Source organism: Gymnoscopelus microlampas (assembly GCF_963454915.1).
Source record: "Gymnoscopelus microlampas genome assembly, chromosome: 14".
Lineage (NCBI taxonomy): Eukaryota > Metazoa > Chordata > Actinopteri > Myctophiformes > Myctophidae > Gymnoscopelus > Gymnoscopelus microlampas.
In genome coordinates, this window is record NC_139951.1 from 2,609,019 (window position 1) to 2,632,905 (window position 23,887).

Genomic DNA, 23,887 nt, shown 5'->3' on the forward strand with positions numbered 1-23,887 from the left:
CATAGATAGTTTCATGGACTAGTTTGACAGCACTATCATCGGTGTTGTTGTGTAAATTCATGTTTTTTTAATCATTTTTTTACACGCTTTCTTTTCTATCAACCCATATAAGACCGTTTTTCAGAAAAACTGTTTTCTGGACCCCCAAAATGATATGTATTTTGGCTGCCGACCCCCATCTCAAAATATTTAGTTCCAGGGACCCCCAGAAGTAAAGATTTGAGTTTGAAAAATGTTTGCTTTATATATTCAAAGACGTTCAAACACTTTCAAGATTTTTCAAAAATAGCAGATAAACTGAGCTTGCATACCTGCTATTTTTGAACAGCCAACCAATGTGCTATATTTATATAGCTAAAATCTAAAATGACACAGGTGTGTTCCCGGTTTGAATAGGTTAATATGTTTCATTATGATATGATTCATGTTAATGTACAGTATGTTCAGACATTTAACCAGTTAAACCCTCAATAATACCATTTGGCTCTGTATTTGGTCTGCTGTTGTCTGAACAGGAGACATGCACAATGATTACCCACAGAGTTAACTTATTTTTTACCTGTAAAACTTACATAGGAGGGGTGGAAAAAAAACAGAACAAGAAAAGCAAGTACCTTTTCAAACACCCGGTTTATGAAAGACTTACTGTAACAAAAAATGTGTTTACATAAGCCAATTCGATACAAAAATGGAACGCATCACTGGCAACTGGCCCTGTCCTTACTGCAGCCTTGAGGCCTATCTGAGGGCCTTTTGAGCAAGACGGTGAAACCGACATTTGAAGTGTCTATGGATATGGGTTAACCCATTTAGAACGGGAAAGAATCTGTGTCATTTTTAGATGTCTACGGCTATTCAAAAATAGCAGATCTACAAGCTCAGTGCCGCGCTATGAGCTTGTAGATCTGCTATATTTGAAAAATCGTGAAAATGTGTGCAAATCTTTGAATATATATATTTTTTAAAGCGAACGTTTTAACTCAAATCTTTGCTTCTGAGGGATTCTACAAATGTCTTCTAAATCCTACAGTTTTTTGAAAAACGTATGTTTCTATATCAGTGGTTCTCAAACCTTTTCATGTCAAGGACCCCCACAATTATATGTATTTGGCAGCGGACCCCCATCCCAAAATATGTTGTTCCAGGGACCCCCCAGAAGCAAAAAAAATCGCTATAAATATATATATATATATAATAGATCTGCACAAATATTCACAATTTAAAAAAAAATAACTTTTAAATAAGCTCGTAGCGCGCGCTATGAGCTTGTAGATCTGCTATTTTTGAATTGCCAAAGAAAAAAAAAACGACACGGATGCGTTCCCGTTCTTAATGGGTTAAAGATGACGCGACACCGTCGTTGTCCTTCCCAATTCCGGTTCCGGAATTTGTGTATCAGTCGATACAGAGCACATACAGTACAGTAGCGGGGGCGTTTACGATACCTGGTATCGGTACGGTAACGAACTCTATATAAGGGGTATCGGCTTCTTATCTGTGAAGTCACGATGACCCTTCTGTAAGGTCGGCGTGCATAGATTATATTTCGTGATGATCTGCTGCTATTGACTGCACGTTGAAGCTGAAGTTTCCCCCAGCAGCAGATATCACTTTGTGCTCTGACCTTCCTTCCGCTGTAAGGCAAAGGCACTGCAGCACGGCTTTCTGCACGGTCACTACACAGTACAGTAAGCTTGGAGATGCAATGCGGTTAACCCACTAAGACCTGCAACGCATCTGTGTCACTTTTTGATTTGAGCTAAAAAAGCATTATTTTACACTTTGGGCTATTCAAAAATAGCAGATATACAAGCTCGTAGCGCGGCACTCGGTGCCGTGCTATGAGCTTGTAGATCTGCTATTTTTGTGAAAATGTGTGCAAATCTTTGAATATATATATATTTTCAAAGCGAACATTTTTAACTCAAATCTTCTGGGGGGTCCCTGGAACAAAATATGTTGATGGGGGGTCCCTGGAACAAAATATGTTGATGGGGGTCCGCAGCCAAATTCATATAATTTTGGGGGGTCCTTGACATGAAAAAGATTGAGCACCACTGATATAGAAACATACGTTTTTCAGAAAACTGTTGAGATTTAGGAGACATGTAGAATCGGCTTCAGGTCTTAAAGGGTTAATCCACTAAGACCGGGAACGCATCTGTGTGTCATTTTGAGATTTCTTTGAGCTATTCAAAAATAGCAGATATACAAGCTCATATGAGCGCAGATCTTTTTTTTTTAAATGGTGAAAATGTGTGCAAATCTTTGAATATATATATATATTGTTTTACTTTTGTAAAATATTTTGTTCCAGGGACCCCCAGAAGAAAATGTGAGTTACACATTTTTCAAAAAAATAGCAGATCTACAAGCTCATAGCGTGGCACTCGGTGCCGCGCTATGAGCTTGTAGATCTGCTATTTTTGAATAGCCAAAAGAAATCTAAAAAATGACATTAGTCAGATGCTTTCCCGGTCTAAATGGGTTAAGAAGGTTCGACATCATTAATACTTGTGGGCTTCATGCTCAGGTGAACCCTTGTTTTAATTCCTTGGCATTCGGAACGTTTTCTTTGCCTTATCATGGTCTCGTTTTTTTTGAGGAAACGTTTTAATGTGCAAGCAGACCAGCGTTTCAGCATTTATGCTATCTTCATCAGATTCAAAACGTTTTAACAAGCACAGGGCAACGTGACTTAAAGGTCAACAGAGGTTTAACTATTGTTAATTTTGACTGCATATATTGCATAGTTTTAGACATTTTGACTTTTTAGTCTTTTGAATAAATGTCCATTTAGTGTTAGTCAGGGGCGCCGGAACGGAATATGACGTGGGGGGATCCGTCCGGGACACATGCACGCGCCACAAGCGCGCGTGCATGTGGACTGTCCGCGCGAAAATTTTGCGGTTATTTCGGGTGGGTTTGTTGATTTTTGGGGGGGATAATGCGGTTATTTCGGTTAATTCGGTTCGCCTCGCACTCGCGGTGGTCGCGAGGTGCGGGGGACTGGACAGATTTTATTATTTATTTTAAAAAAAACTTTTTTTCTTTTTTAATTGGCTCGACTGAATAGTGGGGGGACACAGTGTCCTTTAATTAAACAGGCTCCGGCGCCACCGGTGTTAGTCATATTTTTGTCATCTGAAATGTTTTAGTTTCATTCTAGTTTTAGTTGACTAAATATCATAAGATTTGAATCTTAATCTATATTCTACAGTTGATTTAGTTGACAATGTTTTTCCCCAGCCAGCCGCGATGGTGGCGTAATGCCTGATATATACCAAAAATAGCCGATCTACAAGTCGATTGGCTATTTTCGGAGCTCGACACCCGCACACAACAAAGCATATGATGACTTGTCTTAGTTCTACTGGATCTCTTCTCCACTTGTCCCTACCTAACATTTTAGTCTAGTTTTTATTTGTTGACTAAATTGGCAATATATTTAGTCCTAGTGTAGTTTTAGTCATCATAGCTTATAGTTTTTATTTAGTTTTCTTTAGTGAAAAAAAAAAGGTAGTCGACGAACATTTTTCGTCATAGTTTTTAGTTTAAAATTAACACTGGGTTAAACCACACGGATCCTTGTATATGAAAATTTGATTAAGCTTGATAATGGCCCTGTTAACTTCCTTTTTAAAATGAAAGTAAAATAAAGGTAGAAAAGATATGTGTGGAAAAGAATCAGTAGAGCTATGTCTGTAGTCTACTGGATACATAGTGCGTACAACGTTTGCCGCTGATCGGTCGAGCGGTTTGTGACATTAGCTTCGGGCAGACACACAGACCCTCTCATATGGCCCCTTGCAGAGCCATGGCGTAAAAATGTGGCTTGTAGATCAGCCGTTTTTGTTATTTGTTAACAAAAATGGCCTAAGTTATTAAAGACGATTTTAAGTTGAAGCCTCCACTAGTGGCTTTCCTCTGGTCGTTGAGGTTTGACTGCTTAATGTAACCGCCATACAAATGTTTTAACTCATTAAGACCTGGAACGCATCTGTGTAACTTTAGATTTCTTTGGCTATTCAAAAATAGCAGATATACAAGCTCATAGCGCGGCACAGAGTGCCGCGCTATGAGCTTGTAGATCTGCTATTTTTGAAAAATCTTGAAAAAAAATGTTTTAGATTTTTTTCAAAAAACGGTTAAATAAAAAAAAAATATATATATATATATATATATTTTTTTTTTTTAAGTACCCTTCAGTAAGGAAACATATTCAGGGGTTTGAGGGTGTCTTCTCCTCTCGTTCCATCTTTCTCATCTGTCCAATCTAATCACGTACCGTAGGAGCACAATGGTTTTAAAAATAGAGAAACATTCTACTTGGACTGAGTGCATTCCTCCGACAGAAAGAAAAGAAGCTATAATTAATGTAAATTAAGAGGAGCGCAGCACCAGAGCGCCAGAAGGTTTTCTTTTGGGTATTTTTTTAATCTAAATGAAGACGCTCCCTGCTGAATCCCACCTTTTAATAGCTGCTGGGATATCTGTGGAAAGTAGAGCTGAGACTAAAACCTGGTGATGAGTTCATTTCTCTTTGGACTGTAGGCCAGTGAACTTTTTCGGGCCAAGGACCCCCAAATTGATATATATATATATTTGGCCGTGGACCCCTCCCATCTGAAAATGTTTTGTGCCAGGGACCGCCATAAGAGAAGATTTGTGTAAAAAAAATCATCATAATACTTATGAATTGATTATTATTATTATGTTTTTCTTTTTTTTCTTTTGATTTATGTACAGTAATTGTATGTTACATGTCTGAATGTTGCATGTTGTATGTTGGATTGGGGTGGGGGGTAGATGGTAAGGGCACAAAAAAAATAATAATAATACTTTTGACATCCTATGGCTACTGTATTCCCATGTACTTGTCAAAAGCAATAAATACACATTAAAAAGAATAATAATACATATTTTCAACATTTTCGAAACATTTTTGATATTTTTTCAAAAATTCTCAAAAATAGCAGATGCACAAGCTTGTACATCTGCTCTGTATAGGGTAGTAGTTGTTAAAAGTTGGAATCGGAAGCTTGTGCAGTTATTATATTTTGATTGATTGAATACTTTGTTAACAGTTTGCAAAAAAAGTGAGGCATTATTTGGGGGGGTCCCCAGATGATTTGCTTAATGTGCAACATTGTTTCTCACTCTACAGTAAATAAACCAATATACAGTACAAGTGTATACAGGGTATCCGCACATTTCTAAAGTTACAATTTAATGACTTTTAAGACCTTTTTTAATACCAAATTGGCCAAATTGTCAAATATTACGTAAGAAAGAGGCAAACATTGTGAAAATAGCCGATCTACAAGCTCACAATGCCTCGCACCGAGTCAAATTAAATGTAATGCCTAACAATTCCAAGTGCCTATCAGGGTGTGGGGTGGGTCCCCAGTTCAAATATGATTATTTTGGGGGGTCGCGGCCTGAAAAGGTTGGGAACCCTTGTCTCACACTGTCTCTCTCTCTCTCTCTCTCTCTCTGTCTCTCTATCTGAAGCGTAACCTTGACAGCAACCCATTTTCCATTTTCCAGTCACCGTGTAGCAAACACATTGATGCTTGTACCTGTCACAATGCTTTTATTGAGACGTGTTTTCAGAGAAGAAAGAACCAGAAATTATGCTTACTCTTTCTTTCTTTCTTTCTTTCTTTCTTTATGTATCTCTGTCTGTCTGTCTGTATGTTTGTCTCTCTGTCTCTGTCTCTCTGCCTTTCTCTCTCTCTATGTCTCTCCGTCCTCTCTCTGTCTGTGTGTGTGTGTGTGTGTGTGTGTGTGTGTGTGTGTGTGTGTGTGTGTGTGTGTGTGTGTGTGTGTGTGTGTGTGTGTGTGTGTGTGTGTGTGTGTGTGTGTGTGTGTGTGTGTGTGTGTGTGTGTGTGTGTGTGTGTGTGTGTGTGTGTGTGTGCCTCTCTCTCTCCCTCTCCCTCTCCCTCTCTCTCTCTCCCCCAGTGCACTGTAATGCATTGACCTTCATTACAGTAGATATGGCTTTAACCTCTCTCTCTGCATGGTGGCATACCGTACTGTACTGTCCATACTATGCAGCAGCAGCATAACTCACACTAATGACTCCAGCTCATCAATCAGAAGTCAATTAACTCAACACCTTCCTGGGGAAACTACTACTGAAGCAACACAACGTGTTTTCTTTTTTCACACATACAACATAGTAGCTGTGTGTGTGTGTGTGTGTGTGTGTGTGTGTGTGTGTGTGTGAGATTCTGTGTAGACCGGGAAAAAAAATAGTTTTACTAAAAATGGAGCGGTGCAAGGTACACAGCAATGGGACAACATTTCGATGGATACCAAAAATAGCAGACAGGACCAGGATCCACGTTTTACCGTAATCACGCAGACCCCAGTGTTGATTTTGACAGCAAATTTTGATTTAGTTTTAGTCATAGTCTTTTGAATCAAATTACATTTAGTTTGTCATATTTTAGTCATCTGAAATGTTTTAGTTTTGTCATATTTCAGTCATCTGAAATTTTTTAGTTTTTGTCTAGTTTTAGTCGACTAAATACCATAAGATTATAGTCGACTAAATCTACAGTTGATTTAGTCGACTAAAATGTATTTTGGCGGTGCCTTGATGGCGTCGTAATGGCTGATTTTGCATGCTGAAAATAGCAGATCTACAAGCTCAGAGCTTGTAGATCTGCTTTTTTCAGAGCGCAACCAAACATAAAATGGCTTGTCTTTTAGTTCTACTGGATCTCTTCTCCACTAGTCCCTCCACATTTTAATCTAGTTTTTATTTGTTGACGAAATTGTCAACATATTTAGTCATAGTTTTAGTCATCGTAGCTTGGTTTTTATTTCGTTTTTATTTAGTTTTTCGTCATAGTTTTAGTCGACGAAATCAACACTGGCAGACCCGGGTCGGTTCCAGTTCTATTATCTCGGATCTCGGGTCTGTTTCATTACGTATATGCTTATGTATAATACCCGAGTGGATCCACGAAGACCCGTGCTCAGCGCTGATCTGTCGAGAAAAGCACAAAGTGCTGCGATGATTACACTGACCTGGGATCAGATCACTACAGCACATGCTGTCTGTTCAGTGAGAGCGGAGAGCACGCATCAAACTATACCTCCACGGAATTCAAATGTGCGATCATAGATTCCGCGTGCGTTTCTTGTTTTAATGTTTTGACCCATTACGACCGGGAACGCGTCTGTCTCATTTCTTTGGCTATTCAATTTGTAGATCTGCTATTTTTGAAAAAAGATCATGAGGATGTGTTTAAATCTTTGAATATATATATATTTTTAATTTGTAACTCAAATCTTTGCTGGGTGTCCCTGGAACAAAATTTTTGACAAATGTTCGCTCAGAAATATATATATATTCAAATATTTGCAGATTTTGCACTCATTTTCTTTATTTTTCAAAACTAGCAGATCTACAAGCTCATAGCGCGGCACTCGGTGCCGCGCTATGAGCTTGTATATCTGCTATTTTTGAATAGCCCAAAGAAATGTTAAAATGACACAGATGCGTTCCCAGTCTCAATGGGTTAACACAAATCTGCTCTTCTGGGATTCTCTGGCACAAAATATTTTTAGATGTGGGGGGGGGGGGGCTAAATGCTGCTAAATGCATATCAATTTGGGGGGGGGGGTCTAAAAATAATTCTAATTCTAATAACGTTTGTACTCCTGTCTTTGTCCATAGAATAATCCAGAGCTACGTGCTCAGAGAGGAGTCGGGCGCTCTCTCGTCGGAGGCCTCCGACTTCAACAAAGCCCACCTGAGCCGTCGGGGGGGCATCATGGCCTCGCTCTACACGTCCCACCCGGCCGACAGCGGGCTGACCCTGGACCTGTCCCTGGAGATCAACAGGAAGCTGCAGGCGGTGCTGGAGGACACGCTGCTCAAAAACATCACGCTCAAAGTAAGACCACCGATTAACTCTTTCCCTGACAGAGTATATACTAGACTAGAGATGCGCGGAGCGCGGTTTTAGTCACGTTTATCGGTTTAGTCGGTTTTAGTCGCGTTTAACCGCAGTTAACCGCAGTTTGGGTGGATTTGGGTCAATCATATATAATAATGAATTAATATTGGATAAACCGCGGGTGAAAAAATGTGGGAATTACATTAATGATATCAATCTATTAGGCCTATTATAGCTTTTAAAAAGCACGAAATCTCGCCGTGCGCGCGCTTGTAGTATTTTAATATTACGTCATTTTACATCAGGCACAAATTAGCCGCCTACTGCACGTTGATTTACCGGCAAGGGGTCTTTGTACCGGCTGTAGCCAGATTTTGCGAGAGAAATAAGCAGCAAGGTCTATGAAAATAAGCCCAAAACAAGCGCCACATTACCCCAAAAGTCACTTATAAAATGCAGACATGGCAGCAAAGAAAGTTGAAAGCGAAAGTAAAATAAATGAAGCTTCAAGCTCCGTCTTGTTGTTACCATAGATATGGATTGTATAGAGACAGACAGTGGTGAGTAACATTGTTTATAAGAAAACTAACGTCAGGAAAATAATAACTTGATGCGGTTGGTGCGGCTCTAGAAATAGGATGGTATAATTAACCGCGGTTGGATGGTGGGTGGATAATGAACATGTGTATGCGGATTTGGGTGACGATAAACCCTATCCCGGCATCTCTAGTATATACGGTATGCTACTAAATAAGGCCCAGACTCCCAGCGATTTTTCGATTTTCTTACCTTTTCAAGTAGTCACAGAATATATATCTCCAGTATGATCGATCCCCTGGTGGTTGCTAATCACGGTGGGGTTTCACTGTGCTTCCGCCCCCCCCCCCCCCCCCCCCCCCAAAAAAAATGTCATTGCGACCTCCCCATTAGCTTGTTATCCGCTGTTGAAAATAGCATGTTCTGCCAAAAAGACATCGTAAAACACAGAGATACAGGTTATTTCCCAAATAAATTAACCAGGAAGTGAATGGAGCAGTAAATCTTCGGATCACTTATCTCCTGGTTCAGTGAGGAAAAAACGTGTATTTCTCGTCCATGGCAGGCTGCGCCTCAGCAGAATCCGACGAGATATTTTTTTTACAATTTAGGCATTTAGCACATGCTTTTTTTATCCAGAGTGACTTACAGTAAGCAAGGTAAATGCGTACATCAAATGCAGAGAGATGGTAATCTAGGATCCTAGGTAAACCAAGAACCTAGCATCAGTCTAACAGTATAATATCAAAGAATAAATAAATATGTGCATTGGAACTATAGGATGCCAGGTCAACATATGAGCCTAGCATCTGTCTAAATACCATGCTATCTACATTTTAACCTTTGCATTAGACTAGTCAAGGCTAGGGCAAGTGCTACGGGCTAAGGTGGAGTCTCAAGAGGTGAGTCTTTAGATTACGGTGGAAAAATGGGAGTGAGCCTGCAGTTCTGACTGCAATGGGGAGCTTGTTCCACAGTTTGGGAGCCAGTTGAGAGAAGAGTCTGGTTTGCCAAGCTAACACTACGCTAAGTAACGCCGCGCTAACGCTCATCTCTTCAGACTCCACCTCACAACCCAGAACTTCACTCAATTCCATTTTTCAATTAACCCATTAAGACCTGGAACCATAGACTGTATAAATGAGATGGACAAAGCCACTCCCCTGCTTTCTACAGACCGAAAATGAAGCCGATTGTTCCAAGACTGTAGGTCCGCCATCTTTCAATATCGCGTCATATCGCGTCATATCCTGCAGAATGAGACCAGACCATTATTGGTTGGGTAGCTTGTCAATCAAGAGCTGGGGTGGGGAATGAATGCTATTGGTTGTGTAACTTGTCAATCAAATCATCCCGCCCCTCCTAGAGAATAGCCTACTTTATCGTCAATTTTAAAATAAATGGGACCATAATTTAGCGAAACGCATATCATGATGATTGAAAGGAGACTTTAAACTAGCGACTGGAAGCATATAGAATTTATGACAATTTTTATTACGGTAAGAAAATCTAGTCTAAAGTTTGTCGCGGCCAAATACATCATTTTGGGGTCATTGGAGTTTGACATGAAAAGGTTTGAGAACCACTGACATAGAAACATACGTTTTTTTTTAGAGAAAACTGTGTCACAAAACATAAGAATTGTGCATGTTATGTCAGAAATAGTTATACATCCACTTAGGAAAGGTTAGCTTGGGATTAACTTTTAAAACGAATGACAACAGTATTTCAATGTTTTGCTTTGACTGGGTATACAATCTTTGGGACAAATGGCAGCACATTTTTCAAATGTATTTTAAGGTAGTTGTATGTACAGTATTTCTCTGTACCGAGGTCACTCGGTGCGAACAGTGCAAGAATACACACAATCACTCTCCCTTCACCCCCTCCTGCCACCTTCTGCCTTGATTGATGGTAGCGACTGACCAAGATATGGCTGCCATGCACTAGGTTCATTGTTTACCTCATCGTATCCTATAGTTTCAATGTACAGGTTGTTATGTTGATGGTACGTCGTTTACACAGAGGCTAGGTTCATGGTTTACCTACTTTCGTAGTTTCTTGAGGCACTACAGACTACACTCTCTCTGCATTACCTTGCTTATTTTAAGTTGCTCTGGATAAGAGTGTCTGCTAAATAACTAAATTGTAAATTGAAAAATGTCTGCAACTTCATATGGCAAAACAAAGCAGCTTCCTCTACCGCAGTGTTCACTGGTTCGAACTACAGTAGTGTCACATGATTGGCTGCTTAGCATGGTAGTCTTACCAACATCTATTTCCTGTTTTACATGTTTAAGCCATTTATTATTATTATTATTTTTGAGTGGTGCAAGCCACTCCAAGGACTGACTTTGTGTGTGTCTGTCTGTCTGTCCGTCTGTCCGTCCGTCCGTCCGTCCGTCCGTCCGTATGTATGAGCACGGCCTCAACAGCTGTGTCTGTATGAGCACGGCCTCAACAGCTGTGTCTGTATGAGCACGGCCTCAACAGCTGCAGCTGATTGCAACACAAAGATGCAACCAGTTACACTAATTAACTCATCACAGGCACCACTCTCTTCACACTGGGTGTGTTTTCAGTTTGAAACAATTCCATTCGGAGATCCATTTTCAGGATGTTTCCTGTTGGCGACAATGTTGAGACTCTCATGTTCAGTCAGATAACCCACAAATCGATTGAGATCATTTTATTTATAAAGTGTGAATGTTGTATTTGATCTTGAGCGTTCAGGCTCTGCTATTCATTACTCCCTGCTCAACACATTAGAAGACAACCATATAAGCGCCGTGACATATGCATCTATACCCCCCCCCCCCCCCCCCCCCCCAAAAGGGAAAGCAGAACCCTTAGGGAAAGCAGAGCCTATGGCGATGAGGTGGGAGCAAACAAAGCACAAACTGTACATCAGGGGCAGCACTGACAGCAAGTGCATGTCCAACGAATCAGGTGAGCTTAAAGGGATAGTTCACCCAAAAAGATTTTTCTCTCGATTAGTCTCTCCATGGAGACTTGAATTCATGGATATTTTTTTGTTTTTGTCGCATTCCTAAGCCAATAATTTGATGACCAGCAGATATACAAGCTCGTATGTCTGCTATTTTTGAAAAAACGTGAAAATGTGTGCAAATCTTTGAATATATATTGTAGCGAACATTTTTATCTCTATTCTTTGCTTCTGGGGGGTCCCTGGAACAACAGATTTTGAGATGGGGGTTGTCGGCCAAATACATATCATTTTGGGGGTCCTTGACATGAAAACGTTTGAGAACCACTGATATAGAAACATACGTTTTTTTCAGAATACTGTTGGGATTTAGAAGCCATTTTGTAGAATCAGCCTCAGGTCTTAATGGGTTATATGGCAAAACAAAGCATCTTCCTCTACCGCAGTGTTCACTGGTTTGCCAGTCGAACCACAGTCGTGTCACATGATTGGTTGCTTAGCATGGTAGTCGCTACAGACTTCTATTTCCTGTTTTACATATTTATGCCATTTATTATTATTATTTTTGTTATTTTTTCAGTTTGAAACAATTCCATTCGGAGATCCATTTTCAGGATGTTTCCTATTGGCGACAATGTTGAGACTCTCATGTTCAGTCAGATAACTCACAAATCGATTGAGATCATTTTATTTATAAAGTGTGAATGTTGTATTTGATCTTGAGCGTTCAGGCTCTGCTATTCATTACTCCCTGCTCAGCACATTAGAAGACAAGCATATAAGCGCAGTGACATATACATCTATAACCCCCCCCCCCCCCCCCCCCAAAGGGAAAACAGAACCCTTAGGGAAAGCAGAGCCTATGGGGGTGGTGGTGGGAGCAAACAAAGCACAAACTGTACATCAGGGGCAGCACTGACAGTCAAACGAATCAGGTGAGCTTAAAGGGATAGTTCACCCCAAAAAATATTTGTTTTCTATCTTTTCGATTAGTCACCCCAAGGAGACTTGAATTCATGGATATTTTTTAGTTTTTGTCGCATTCCTATAAGCCAATCATTTGATGACCAGCGGACCAAGTAGGCAGTGGTTCCTGTAGGAGACACAAAGGAGACTCTTTGTGTCTCCCACCGGAACCGATGTCGGCCATCAAATTATTGGCTTAGGAATGCAACAAAAACCAAAACATTTCCATGAATTCCATGGGGTGACTAATCGATAGAAAAGTCATTTTGGGGGTGAACTATCCCTTTAAGTAGACCGCCAATTTGGTCACCTGCTTGACACGTCACAATTTAGCGACCACATAATGCTGCACATGTGTGTAAACCTCTCAAGTGTATCTGCCTGAACTATCTCGCAAGCTACGCATAAGTATGTCGGTAGAGGCTTATTGTCGGTATCAGCCTATAACGCGGGAGTCTGTCAACGCGCTAGACCCCTGGGAGATGGATTGCAGAGGTGGAGCGCCACACCTACCATCAGCTCCCACTACTTACCGCACGACTTGCCGTGCTACTCATACGCTGAGTTGGCGGTGCCCACGATCGAACCCATGACCTTGTTGTGGTTCAAAGGCGAGAGCTCAACCGACTGAGCTACGCATCCTTTCCTCATTTCACGTCTTCGCGTGATTTGCGTCCCCAATGAGCATTCATAGTGCACCCGTTTGCACGCAGCAACGTGCACCGTTTCTCAAATTTGTCTGGTTTCTTTTGAAGCACTGTTCTCTATATATTCTGTTTAATGTAGCCTTCACCATCTGTCAGGCCGCATTGACGTAAAGATGCTGCAAGCCATTTGGGATAAAACAAAGTTTATTGTTGAAAAGTTAAAGCTTTAATTTCTGATAGTAATATAGATATTGATTCTTGATTACTACTGGGGTCTGAAAATTGATGTTCAGGTGAGTTACACATTTCATCTAATCAGGGAGACGGAATCCCACAAATAATGTTTGATCAGCTTGTGTTCCAGTTCTAATTGTGTAATGTATCATTCCATCACTTTCAATTTCACTTGTTTATCCTGTATCCTGCGTGAGTTCTGGATGAAATTGGTGTCCCGACCTGACAATGTATTCTGTTTACTAAAGAGCTGGAGAGCCGGTGAGACTCCTGTTACTGAACAGACACTCTATAGCAATGATTACTATCAGAACATAGTGCTTTAACCTGTTAACAAAGAACTTATTGTTTTAACCGAAATAATATCACCTTAACTACCTTAACTCATTCACTGCCAGACCTATGTCTGGCTATTAGTGATGCGCGGGTTGACCCGTAACCCGCGGGTCAACCCGCGGCGCGGGTGGGTCGAGTCAGAATTTCAGAGGAAATTATGCGGGCTGCGGGTGAGCGGGTAAGCCGCTCTCACACGCAAAAAAAAAAGAAATCACATGCTCTTGTTTTGTCTTTATTCCTAATATGAATGAGAATAATAACAATAAAACAGTTTGAATACACTTGGGGATTATTTTCTAACCATGATTTTACAGAATAAAAAAAAAAATCGGGACGGCCCTTTCTCTTGCAGCAGCGTGTTAAAAATAGCATGTCTCGCTAAATGCAGGGGAAAAAAAGTCAACTCAAGATACGGCTGTGTCCGTGAAAAAGCTAAACAGGAAGTGGACGGAGGCGGAAATCTTCAGATGTTGTTTCCGGATCCTTGTGAGTACAAAGTGATCACTCGGGTGATAGAGAACAGCGCGATCTTTTATAAAACCACCAAAAAAAAAGTACGCCATTACGTCCGTGACAGGCTGGGCTTTTGGAAAAAAAACATTACGTCCTTGGCAGTGAATGAGTTAAGAGAACATCCAAGGGCTTAATTAGTCTCTATGTATCTCAGTATGATTAACCTATTAAAACCGGGAAAGAGTCTGTGTCATTTTAGATTTTAGCTGTAATTATATAGCAACACATGTTTTTCAGAAAACACTTTAGAATTTAGAACAGTGGTTTAGAACAGTGGTTCTCAAAAATAGCAGATATACAAGCTCACACTTTGTACCATGCTGCGAGCTTGTACAATCTGCTATCTTTGAACGTTTTTGAGTGTTTTGAAAACACTCAAAACACTCTGGGGGTCCCTGACACAAAACACGTTCAGATGGGGGCTCCCGCGGCCGAATACATATCATTTTGGCGGTCTCTGGCACGAAAAAGGTTTGAGAACTACAGATTTAGAAGGCATTTGTGGAATCGGCCTCAGGTCTTCATGGGTTAATATTTCCGTTAAACCTGACGACAGTCGTTATTGACATTGCCAGACGGAGACATTCTCCACACGGTCGTTTTCTTCTCACGTTTCAACTTAAGATTCTGCTCACAGCATCCCCACAGGTTCAACCCCCGCCATACGAGATGTGCCAGTCCAAGTGGCTGAGCATGTCCAATCTCATATCCTCTTAACCCTTTAAGACCGGGAGAAGCATCGTTTGTGTCATTTTAAGATGTCTTTGGGCTATTAAAAAAATAGCAGATATACAAGCTCATAGCGCGGCACCGAGTGCCGCGCTATGAGCTTGTAGATCTGCTATTTTTTGAAGATTTGTGCAAATCTTTGAATATATATTTTCTAAAGCGAACATTGGTAAAATATTTAGTTCCAGGGACCCCCCAGAAGCAAAGATTTAAGTTACAAATGTCCGATTTAAAAAAGAAAAAGAAAATATTTGCAAAAATGTTCAAGATTTTTCAAAAATAGCAGATCTATGAGCTTGTAGATCTGCTATTTTTGAATAGCCAAAGAAATCTAAAATGACACAGATGCATTCCCGGATCGAATGGGTTAATGCTATTGATTCTCTGTGTGTGTGTGTGTGTGTGTGTGTGTGTGTGTGTGTGTGTGTGTGTGTGTGTGTGTGTGTGTGTGTGTGTGCGCGTGCTCGGGCTCATTAAAATGAGGACTTTAGGTTGAGTTTTAGTCCAAATGAATTCCATCGTGGAAACAACTCGATGCAAAAAGCTTATGACGGATTGTGAAGGACTCGATGATCGTCGTCTTCTCCGCTCTCCGTGATTGGTTTCCAGTAACTTCTTAGGAAGCGTTCAGAGGACACCTGAGGACAATCATGTTTAGGGGGCCCAATAGTTAACCCATTAAGACCGGGAACACATCTTCTGTCATTTTTAGATTGCTTTGGCTATTTAAAATTAGCAGATATACAAGCTCATGCCGCGCTATGAGCTTGTAGAGCTGCTATTTTAGAAAAATCATGAAAATGTGTGCAAATACAGCTTTTTTTGAAAATGTTGCTATAATCAGTGGTTCTCAAACCCTTTTCATGTCAAGGACCCCCAAAATTATATGAATTTGGCCGTGGACCCCCAACTCAAAATATGTTGTTCCAGGGACCCCCCAGAAGCAAAGATTTGAGTTTAAAATGTTCGCTTTAAAAAAATATATGTATTATTCAAAGATCTTCACGATTTTTCTCAATTTTCAAAAATAGCAGATCTACAAGCTCATAGCGCTGCACTCGGTATTTTTGAATAGCTAAAGTATAAGATAATGGTTCAAATGGTTACACAGATGCATTCCCGGTCTTAATGGGTTAATCAAGCTAATTGATTTAATTAATACGTTGTAATAAAATCGTAAATGTTTCAAAAATACCAAAATTATAAGATCTACAAGCTGTGGATCAGCTTTTTTTTTTCGCACAACACCGTGTTGTACGATGAAGTATAGATTCATCGAATTAGTCACTTCGAGATGATTTGATGAATCAAAACAAGTTAATTAATCAAACAATCGCAATGAGAGTAATCAGTAGCTGCAGCCCTAAACGACTCATTATGAATCATAACTCACCTGTTAGTGTCTGTACGTTTGTATGAATCAGAAACTTGAACGTTCGTGGCCTTCCCACCTGACCACTGACGGCTGCTGTGTCAGTGGTCAGATCGGTGGTCGTGCATTTTCAGAGCTTAAGAGTTTCAGAGTTTATAGTTTATTTTAATGATCAATCGATCTATTGTTTTCCTGCTTTCGATGGTGCTAACGTAGGATCATTGAAGTTGCTATTTATTGGTATCACAACGAAAACATTTTTTTTCTAGGTTTTAAAGAAAAAAATACGATGACAATTTAATAATGTAAAAACATTGTTATAATAGACAACTTCACCCATTTTCAACCTATCTTCATATAATTGGTCCTCAGTAATGCTCATTATAATGTGGTACCATTGTTTTCCTAAAAATATATATTTTCATCTTAAACGTTATTTATTTATGGACATTTTTAGATTTTATTCATGAAATGCGTTTGAAAAATGTTGGAATTGTTTGTAATTGACGATTTTTTTTAATTTTTAGTTGTGATAGGAAACGAAAACAATTGGGTCCATTCACTCGCGACCCCAACATACACTAGGTCCCGACCCACTGTTTGGGAAACAGTGTCCTTAGACCCCACTCACTGCCATGGTGTCTCTCACCTGTGCAGTCCCGCATCAGAGAGTTAGTGTGTGTCTGTCCCTCAGGCAGTGGTTGCTGTAAGACAGTGTCCCTGATTCTGTGTACACCCTATAGCTAACATGTGTCACAGATGATTTATTCCCAGGGGAACAGCGGTCAACCCAGAATCTATCTGTCACAGCTGCTACCCTCCTGGCCGGCAGATAAGAGCAGACGGCTTTTGCATCAGGTGGATTTTTACTCTGAGGGGATCTGGCTCTGTCCAGTGGGTCTTCATAATAATAATAATACATAATAATAATACACTTTATTTGTATAGCACCTTTCATGACATGAAATACAGAAAAATACATTTAACAATAAAGCAAAAAAAGAAAAGCAAAAGCATAAAACAACATTAAAATAATAGCAACAAGGCAGTGAATCAGGCAAAACAAACAAAGTGAGGACATGAATAACAACACAGAGATTTAAAAATCAACTAAAAGCAAGAGTGAAGAAGTAGGTCTTGAGCTGTGCTTTAAAGCTATCCACAGAGGCTGCCTGTCTTAGGTGTAATGGGAGTTTCATAAATGAAGTACTTCATAAATGTATCTTTTTCTTTCAATACCGCAAGTTATTTGTTGTTGCTTTTTCAATGAGTGTCATGTTGAGCTCAGCCGGTAAGCATCCGTTTTTTGAGTGCCGAATTCCCTGCAGTTCTCATTAATAGCCTAGCAGAATTGATCCCCTCCGATCAATTCAAGTGAATTGGTACTTTAAAAAGTGAAAGATACTTTAAAGTCTTCTTTCAATTACCATGATATGCGTTTTTTGTAAATTATGGTCCCATGAATTTTTAAATTGATGATAAAGTAGGGCAGTGGTTCTCAACCTTTTCAGGCCCTGACAAAATAATCATATTTGAACTGGGGACCACCCATTTAGTTTGACTTCATTCCAGAGGTAAATATTGTGAAAATAGTAGATATACAAGCTCACAACACCTCAAAATGTTGGCCTCTTTCTTCTTCAATTCTTCTTATACAATTTGGCCAATGTTTTATAGTATAGTTTGTTGATTACTTTTGATGCAGTAATATATTTTTTTCTCTTTTCTTTCTTTCTTTCTTAAAAGTCCTTAAATTGTCACTTCACTGTCATCTGCGGACCCCCCCAAAATCATGTGGGGACCCACCCAGGGGACCCGACCCACAGGTTGAGAACCTCTTAAGTAGGGTATGCTTCTAGGGCTTTCTACTGAGCGAAGACCCGCCCTCGCTGCCCGTTTTCCGGTTGCTTTTCATGACCGGAAATTCCAAGATGGTATTTGACAAAAACAGACGTCCCACCTCTCCCGGAAGTTCTGGGAGTCTCCCGGGAATTAGCGTCCGCTCTTGGACACCCGCGAGCAATTACAAAATGTGAACGGTTTCTATTTACTGCACATTGCTCAGATCTGGTCTAGAGTCCGCCTACTGGCTCTGTAATTTGCACACATTAAGCACACAGACGGGATCTGCAACCTGCAACGCCCCTTTTACCTTGTTTCGTTTAGTTGTCATTTGTCGCTGCTGTCAATCTGGCAAAATGTATTAATCTCATTCGACACGCGACGAGAGAAAAAAAAGTCTGAGATACGGCGCTATATGTATATTATAACTATGGGATACGGTGGTGAATGACTTGTAAAAGGCACGTCGAGGTGAGTGAAATGCAAGCCGTGTCAAGGTAGCAGCATTATTGAACAATATTATAGTTATGAAGTTCAGCTTAACCACTTAAAGGAGAATTTTGGACTAAAGTTTTATTACCTTTTCTATGATGTTATGATATCTTAGGATGAATGGTACAGTAGAAAAATGTCATAACTCCACCCCTGGTCCACCACAGCTTAAAAAGGTGCGCGGATAGGCCTTAGGTTAGATCACATATTTGAATAGCTTTTTTTTTTTGTGAGAGATCTGACGTTCATAGTGACAGAACACTGTCCAAAAAACAAACAAAAAACAGAAGTCTCGCTAGACTAGATTTCAATCTCGAGATTTCAATCTCGTCTAGCGAGACTTCTGTTTTTTTTTTTGGTTGCATAGTGTTCGGTCACTATGAACATCAGATCTCACCAAAAAAAAGCTATTCAAATATGTGATCTAACCTAAGGCCTATCCGCTTCAACTGTAAGTGAGATTCCCCATTCTAGTGAATGAGGCAGCTTAGAGGGCTTTTAAGCTGTGGCGGACCAGGGGTGGAGTTATGTAATTTTTCTACTGTACCATTCATCCTAAGATATCATAACATCATAGAAAAGGTAATAAAACTTTAGTACAAAATTCTCCTTTAAGCCCCTATTTATTATGGTTGTAGCTGGTCTCGGATCAAGTTTACAATGCAGTGCCTGGAATTCAAGCATTAAGAGGCATAGTAAGCCGAACAGCATAGGAGAGGAACGGCTGCCACACTCTAGGAAACGTATCAGTAGTTCCCCTTGAGGGTGTATCGAATCGTTTCTATTTTAAGAAAGTACATGACCTACCAAAGGAAAGGGGGACAACGTGTTTCTTTTTTAACCATTTTAAGAGATTCCGACTCCTTGCCCAGTAGGGCAAGCAAGGTTCAACTGTTAACCCTTTAAGACCGGGAACGCATCTGTGTCATCTTAGATTTATTTGGCTATTGAAAAATAGCAGATATACAAGCTCATAGCGCGGCACCGAGTGCCGCGCTATGAGCATGTAGATCTGCTATTTTTTTTATCGTGAAAATGTGTGCAAATCTTTCAATATATGTATATTTTTTAAAGCAAACATTTGTAACTCAAATCTTTGCTTCTGGTGGGTCCCTGGAACAACAAATGATAAAAGAAAATCAACCTTATTTCTAAAAAACAATGATGTTGCTTTATCGTCTTGTTTAATTTCTGTGATGGATGTACTCATTACACAAACGGCAGTTTAAATCAATTGTGATTCAATCGCATGAAATGAACTGTGAAAGATGTGCAAGATGTTTTAGTGTAGAATTGTGTAAGATGCACTCAGGTCCTTCGGGTGAATTCGAGGGGGCTGTGTGTTGTTTTGACTTTCCCTGCCCTTCTCATCCCTTTTTAGAACAACGCTAGGAGGAATAGGCTCTATTCACAGGTGTTGCCAATGACACTAATGAAGGCTCTGTTCCATTCTGGTCAAACGGAGTCAGGGTGCTGATGTTGTGCACGTTGGCTCACTGGAAACGCTCTGCTACATCAGTGGGTCTAAAATTGGGGTGCAGGGATGGGTGTGTAACTCTGAGTGTGTACAAATGGAACCAAATGGACTCGTAACGGTCCATTTGGTTCCATTTGTACACACTCAGAGTTACATGTATGGTGGTCGTGGAAATGAAAAAAGTCTTGAGAACCACTGTGCTACTCTAAATGGAACAGAGCCTTAATTAGTATCATTGGTAACACCTGTGAAGGAAGTGATACTATGGCTTCTGTGCATAGAGCCTATAGGGACGCTGGGGTTCACGTGGTTAACGGACTGAAAATGTCCACGTTGTATGAGTCTTAGCCAAGTCTGAATGCAGTTCAAATGTCAATACCATGTAACAGTAATATAATCAGAAGAACGTTATTGATTGATTGAATATTTTATTAGGCAGAAATGTAAAAACGGCACAAGTAACACTTTGTATAAAAGGTACGTCCATAAAAGTCCTTGCGGTCTTGTTTCCATTAGGGTCCTTGGTATTCAATTCATAAACATATGAAGTAGCACCAAACATTTCAATAACATCATAAAATACAGAAAAACACTATATGTTCATAGTCGGGGGAAAATAATGGGGGGGGGGGGGGGGGTGAGTGTCAAAAGAAAGGGGTCGTCTATAATGTTTATAATATTATAATAAACATCATAGAAATAAGCAAAGTCCTGCATTTGTGTGTGATCTTGGAGTGCGGTTCTTTTCACATTAATTGTCAGTTGGGTTCTCCTCCACTCTGCTCCTGCATGTTATTTTTACATGACATTTGGGTCATGTCTCTTGAAAGTCTTAAGTAAGCCACCAGTGTGAAAAATGTGAACCAAATGGACCCTTACAGCCCTGTAACTCAGAGTGTACAAATGAAACCAAATGGACCCTTACAGGTCTGTAACTCAGAGTGTACAAATGGAACCAAATGGACCCTTACAGCTCTGTAACTCAGAGTGTACAAATGGAACCAAATGGACCCTTACAGCTCTGTAACTCAGAGTGTACAAATGGAACCAAATGGACCCTTACAGCTCTGTAACTCAGAGTGTACAAATGGAACCAAATAGACCCTTACAGCTCTGTAACTCAGAGTGTACAAATGGAACCAAATAGACCCTTACTGTACAGCACATTTGGCTCCATTATTTTGTTAAATTAACCCTGAGGATTTTACAGTGTAGATTTGGTGGTCCCAGAGATGAAAAAGTGAGCTTGTATAGATCGGCTATTTTTTGCCGAAGAGATTTGGCATAGATGGAAAAAGAAGGCACCAATTGCAGTGCAACTCGGGTCCGTTTGACTAAGTATAGATGACCCAAGTGGTTTTAACTGATGTGATATGGATGAATTCCAAATATTATCCAAGCCCAAAAGAAGCTACAATAGCCCTTTATTTGAAAATATCAGATCTACAAGGTCACAACCCGTCGCATTGCGACGTGTTGTGAGCATATCTTTGAGAGAATTTGTGAGAATATCTTTGAAACACCACAAATCTCGTATGGGGGTCCCTGGCATAAAATATTTTCAGATGGGGGTCTGCAGATAAATACATATTAACGTGGGGGTCCTTGACATTAATATATGTGAGAACCACTGGTTTAAACAACGTTAGGAAGCAAATGAGCAACTACACTTTAGAAACAAGCCCAAATAAGCAACTCATAATAAGCAGACATGGCAACACTGGTCTGCATTAGGGCAGTGAATCTCACGAATCAATTCACGATTCGATTAAACAGTCATATTGTTTTCATCTGAACTTTAACAACCAAGGGAAGCCTAGTTATTTCCAACAGCTCAAACAGAAAATTATATAATACCAGAGAGGGTCGCTTGTAAAAAAAAAAAAATTGGCTTTGATGGAATCTTAGATTAGCTGTAGTTCTATTTGATGCAGAAACACAACATAATTGCCTTGATGCAAGATGGACAGGGACCCCAATGGAAACGAGACAGCAAGGACTTTTTTGGACGTACCTTTTAGACAAAGTGTTTTAACTGTACTTGTGCTGTTTTTACATTTCTGCCTAATAAATTATTCAATCAATTCAATCAATCAAAACAGGAGAGTGTGTGTGTCCCTCTGAAAGTGACTGGAGTTAGTTTTAGTTTTCCCCTGAAGCCCTTGAATATGACTGAAGACATGGTAATGTTTACTGTGATTATGCTTTGCTTACATTTCATATCACACACACCATAGAGTAAGAACTCCTGTAACGTTCACCAGCAAAAACGAATTAAGAAATAAATACATCGATTTTTGGAAATGGTGAATACATTTTTGTTAAGAATCAGGGTTTTTACATGAATCGATTCACTCACTCAACAGTAAACAAACCAACATACAGTACAAGTGTATACAGCGTATCTGCACATTTCTAAAGTTACAATTTAAGGGCTTTTAAGACCTTTTTAATACCTCTAAAATGGAAAACAGAAAAGAGCATTACTGCATCAAAAGTAATCGACAAACTATACTATAAATATGGTCAAACCTTGGCCAAATTGTCAAATATTAAGAAAGACGCAAACAATTTGAAAATAGCCGATCTACAAGCTCACAACGCCTCACAGATATTTATCTGTGGAACCGAGTCAAACTAAATAAATGCCTCAACTCCTCCAATTTCAAGTGCTTGTCAGGGTCAGGCGGTCCCCAGTTCAAATAGTTAGGGGGGGCGGGGGGGGTCGCAGCCATGAAAAGTTTGAGAACCAATTATAACACAATAAAATACGTCCCCATCTACCAAAACATTGAAAACACCAACATACAGCGAGAGGGCAGTGTGTTTCTGCAGGTAAACACCACACCACACTACTCCCGTGGCTGATAAGTAGGGATGGTCATCATCGTTCATTTTTTATGCATTACATTTTCGATCCTGCTTATCTATCCGATTCCTTATCTATATGGCACTATCAATCTTTTTTCTATTATTGGTAGCTGTTGGCAAATTGGTTCTAATCCGGACCACTCGATGACTATGAGTTTGTGTCGAAGTGTCCTTGAGCAAGACACTGAACCCCTAATTGCTCCTGATGAGCAGGTTGGTGCCTTGTATGGTTTCCTCCGCCATCGGTGTGTGAATGTGTGTGTGAATGGGTGAATGTAATGTACAATCTATGTAAAGCGTCGCCTTTTCTGAGCTAAACGTAGCGAAAAAGCCATTTCATGACGTCTTTTTTAAGTAAACGCAGTGCAAAGTTACTTGCTATGCCTTTAGAAATGTCCTTGACGATGTAAGACCTCGTACAGTGAGTTGTGTAAAATGCTTTCACAGTAACTTTTGTTATTTAAAGCTCTAGTGGGGGCGTTATTTTATTTTCATTATTAGTTTTCATAAAAAGTTTATATAAATTATAAACCCTTTTAACGCCAAGGGTTTTACTGTTCCCTTCTGTCTTGTCAGAGCGAAGTGTTTTGTAGCAGCCGTGCGTTTGCGTGTGTGTGTGTGTGTGTGTGTGTGTGTGTGTGTGTGTGTGTGTGTGTGTGTGTGTGTGTGTGTGTGTGTGTGCGCGTGTATGTGTGCGTGTGCATGTACTGTACGTGTGCGTGTGGTCTGGGAAAACAGTGTGTTTATGAGAGCGTACAGTACCTCCTACCCGCTGTTTGACTTTTGTAATCATCGTTCAAGTTCAGTCAATACAAATAAAAAGAGAAATAGGAAGCCAAGCAGTGAATCAATCCCCCCCCTACACACACACACACACACACACACACATACACAAGCACACACATTTATGTTACTACACTTGTGAGGACAATTTTATGAATGTTTTTATCCTTTAGCCCAAAAGCCGAAAATAGCAGTGCCGTGTTGTGAGCATGTAGATCTGCTAT

General features: G+C 40.1%; 1 protein-coding gene across 3 annotated transcripts in view; it reads left to right on the forward strand.

Annotated features, from left to right (window-relative positions):
- Window positions 1-23,887, forward strand: part of ccdc186 (coiled-coil domain-containing protein 186) — a 96,234-nt gene that overhangs the window by 67,812 nt on the left and 4,535 nt on the right. For all 3 annotated transcript variants that reach the window (XR_014602297.1, XM_084078907.1, XM_084078908.1), the window contains exon 17: window positions 7,695-7,914. Coding sequence is in view for 2 of the 3 variants with exons in the window: in XM_084078907.1 (XP_083935033.1) it covers window positions 7,695-7,914 (220 nt within the window). In the remaining variant the exon portion in view is untranslated. The remainder of the gene's footprint in view (window positions 1-7,694; window positions 7,915-23,887) is intronic.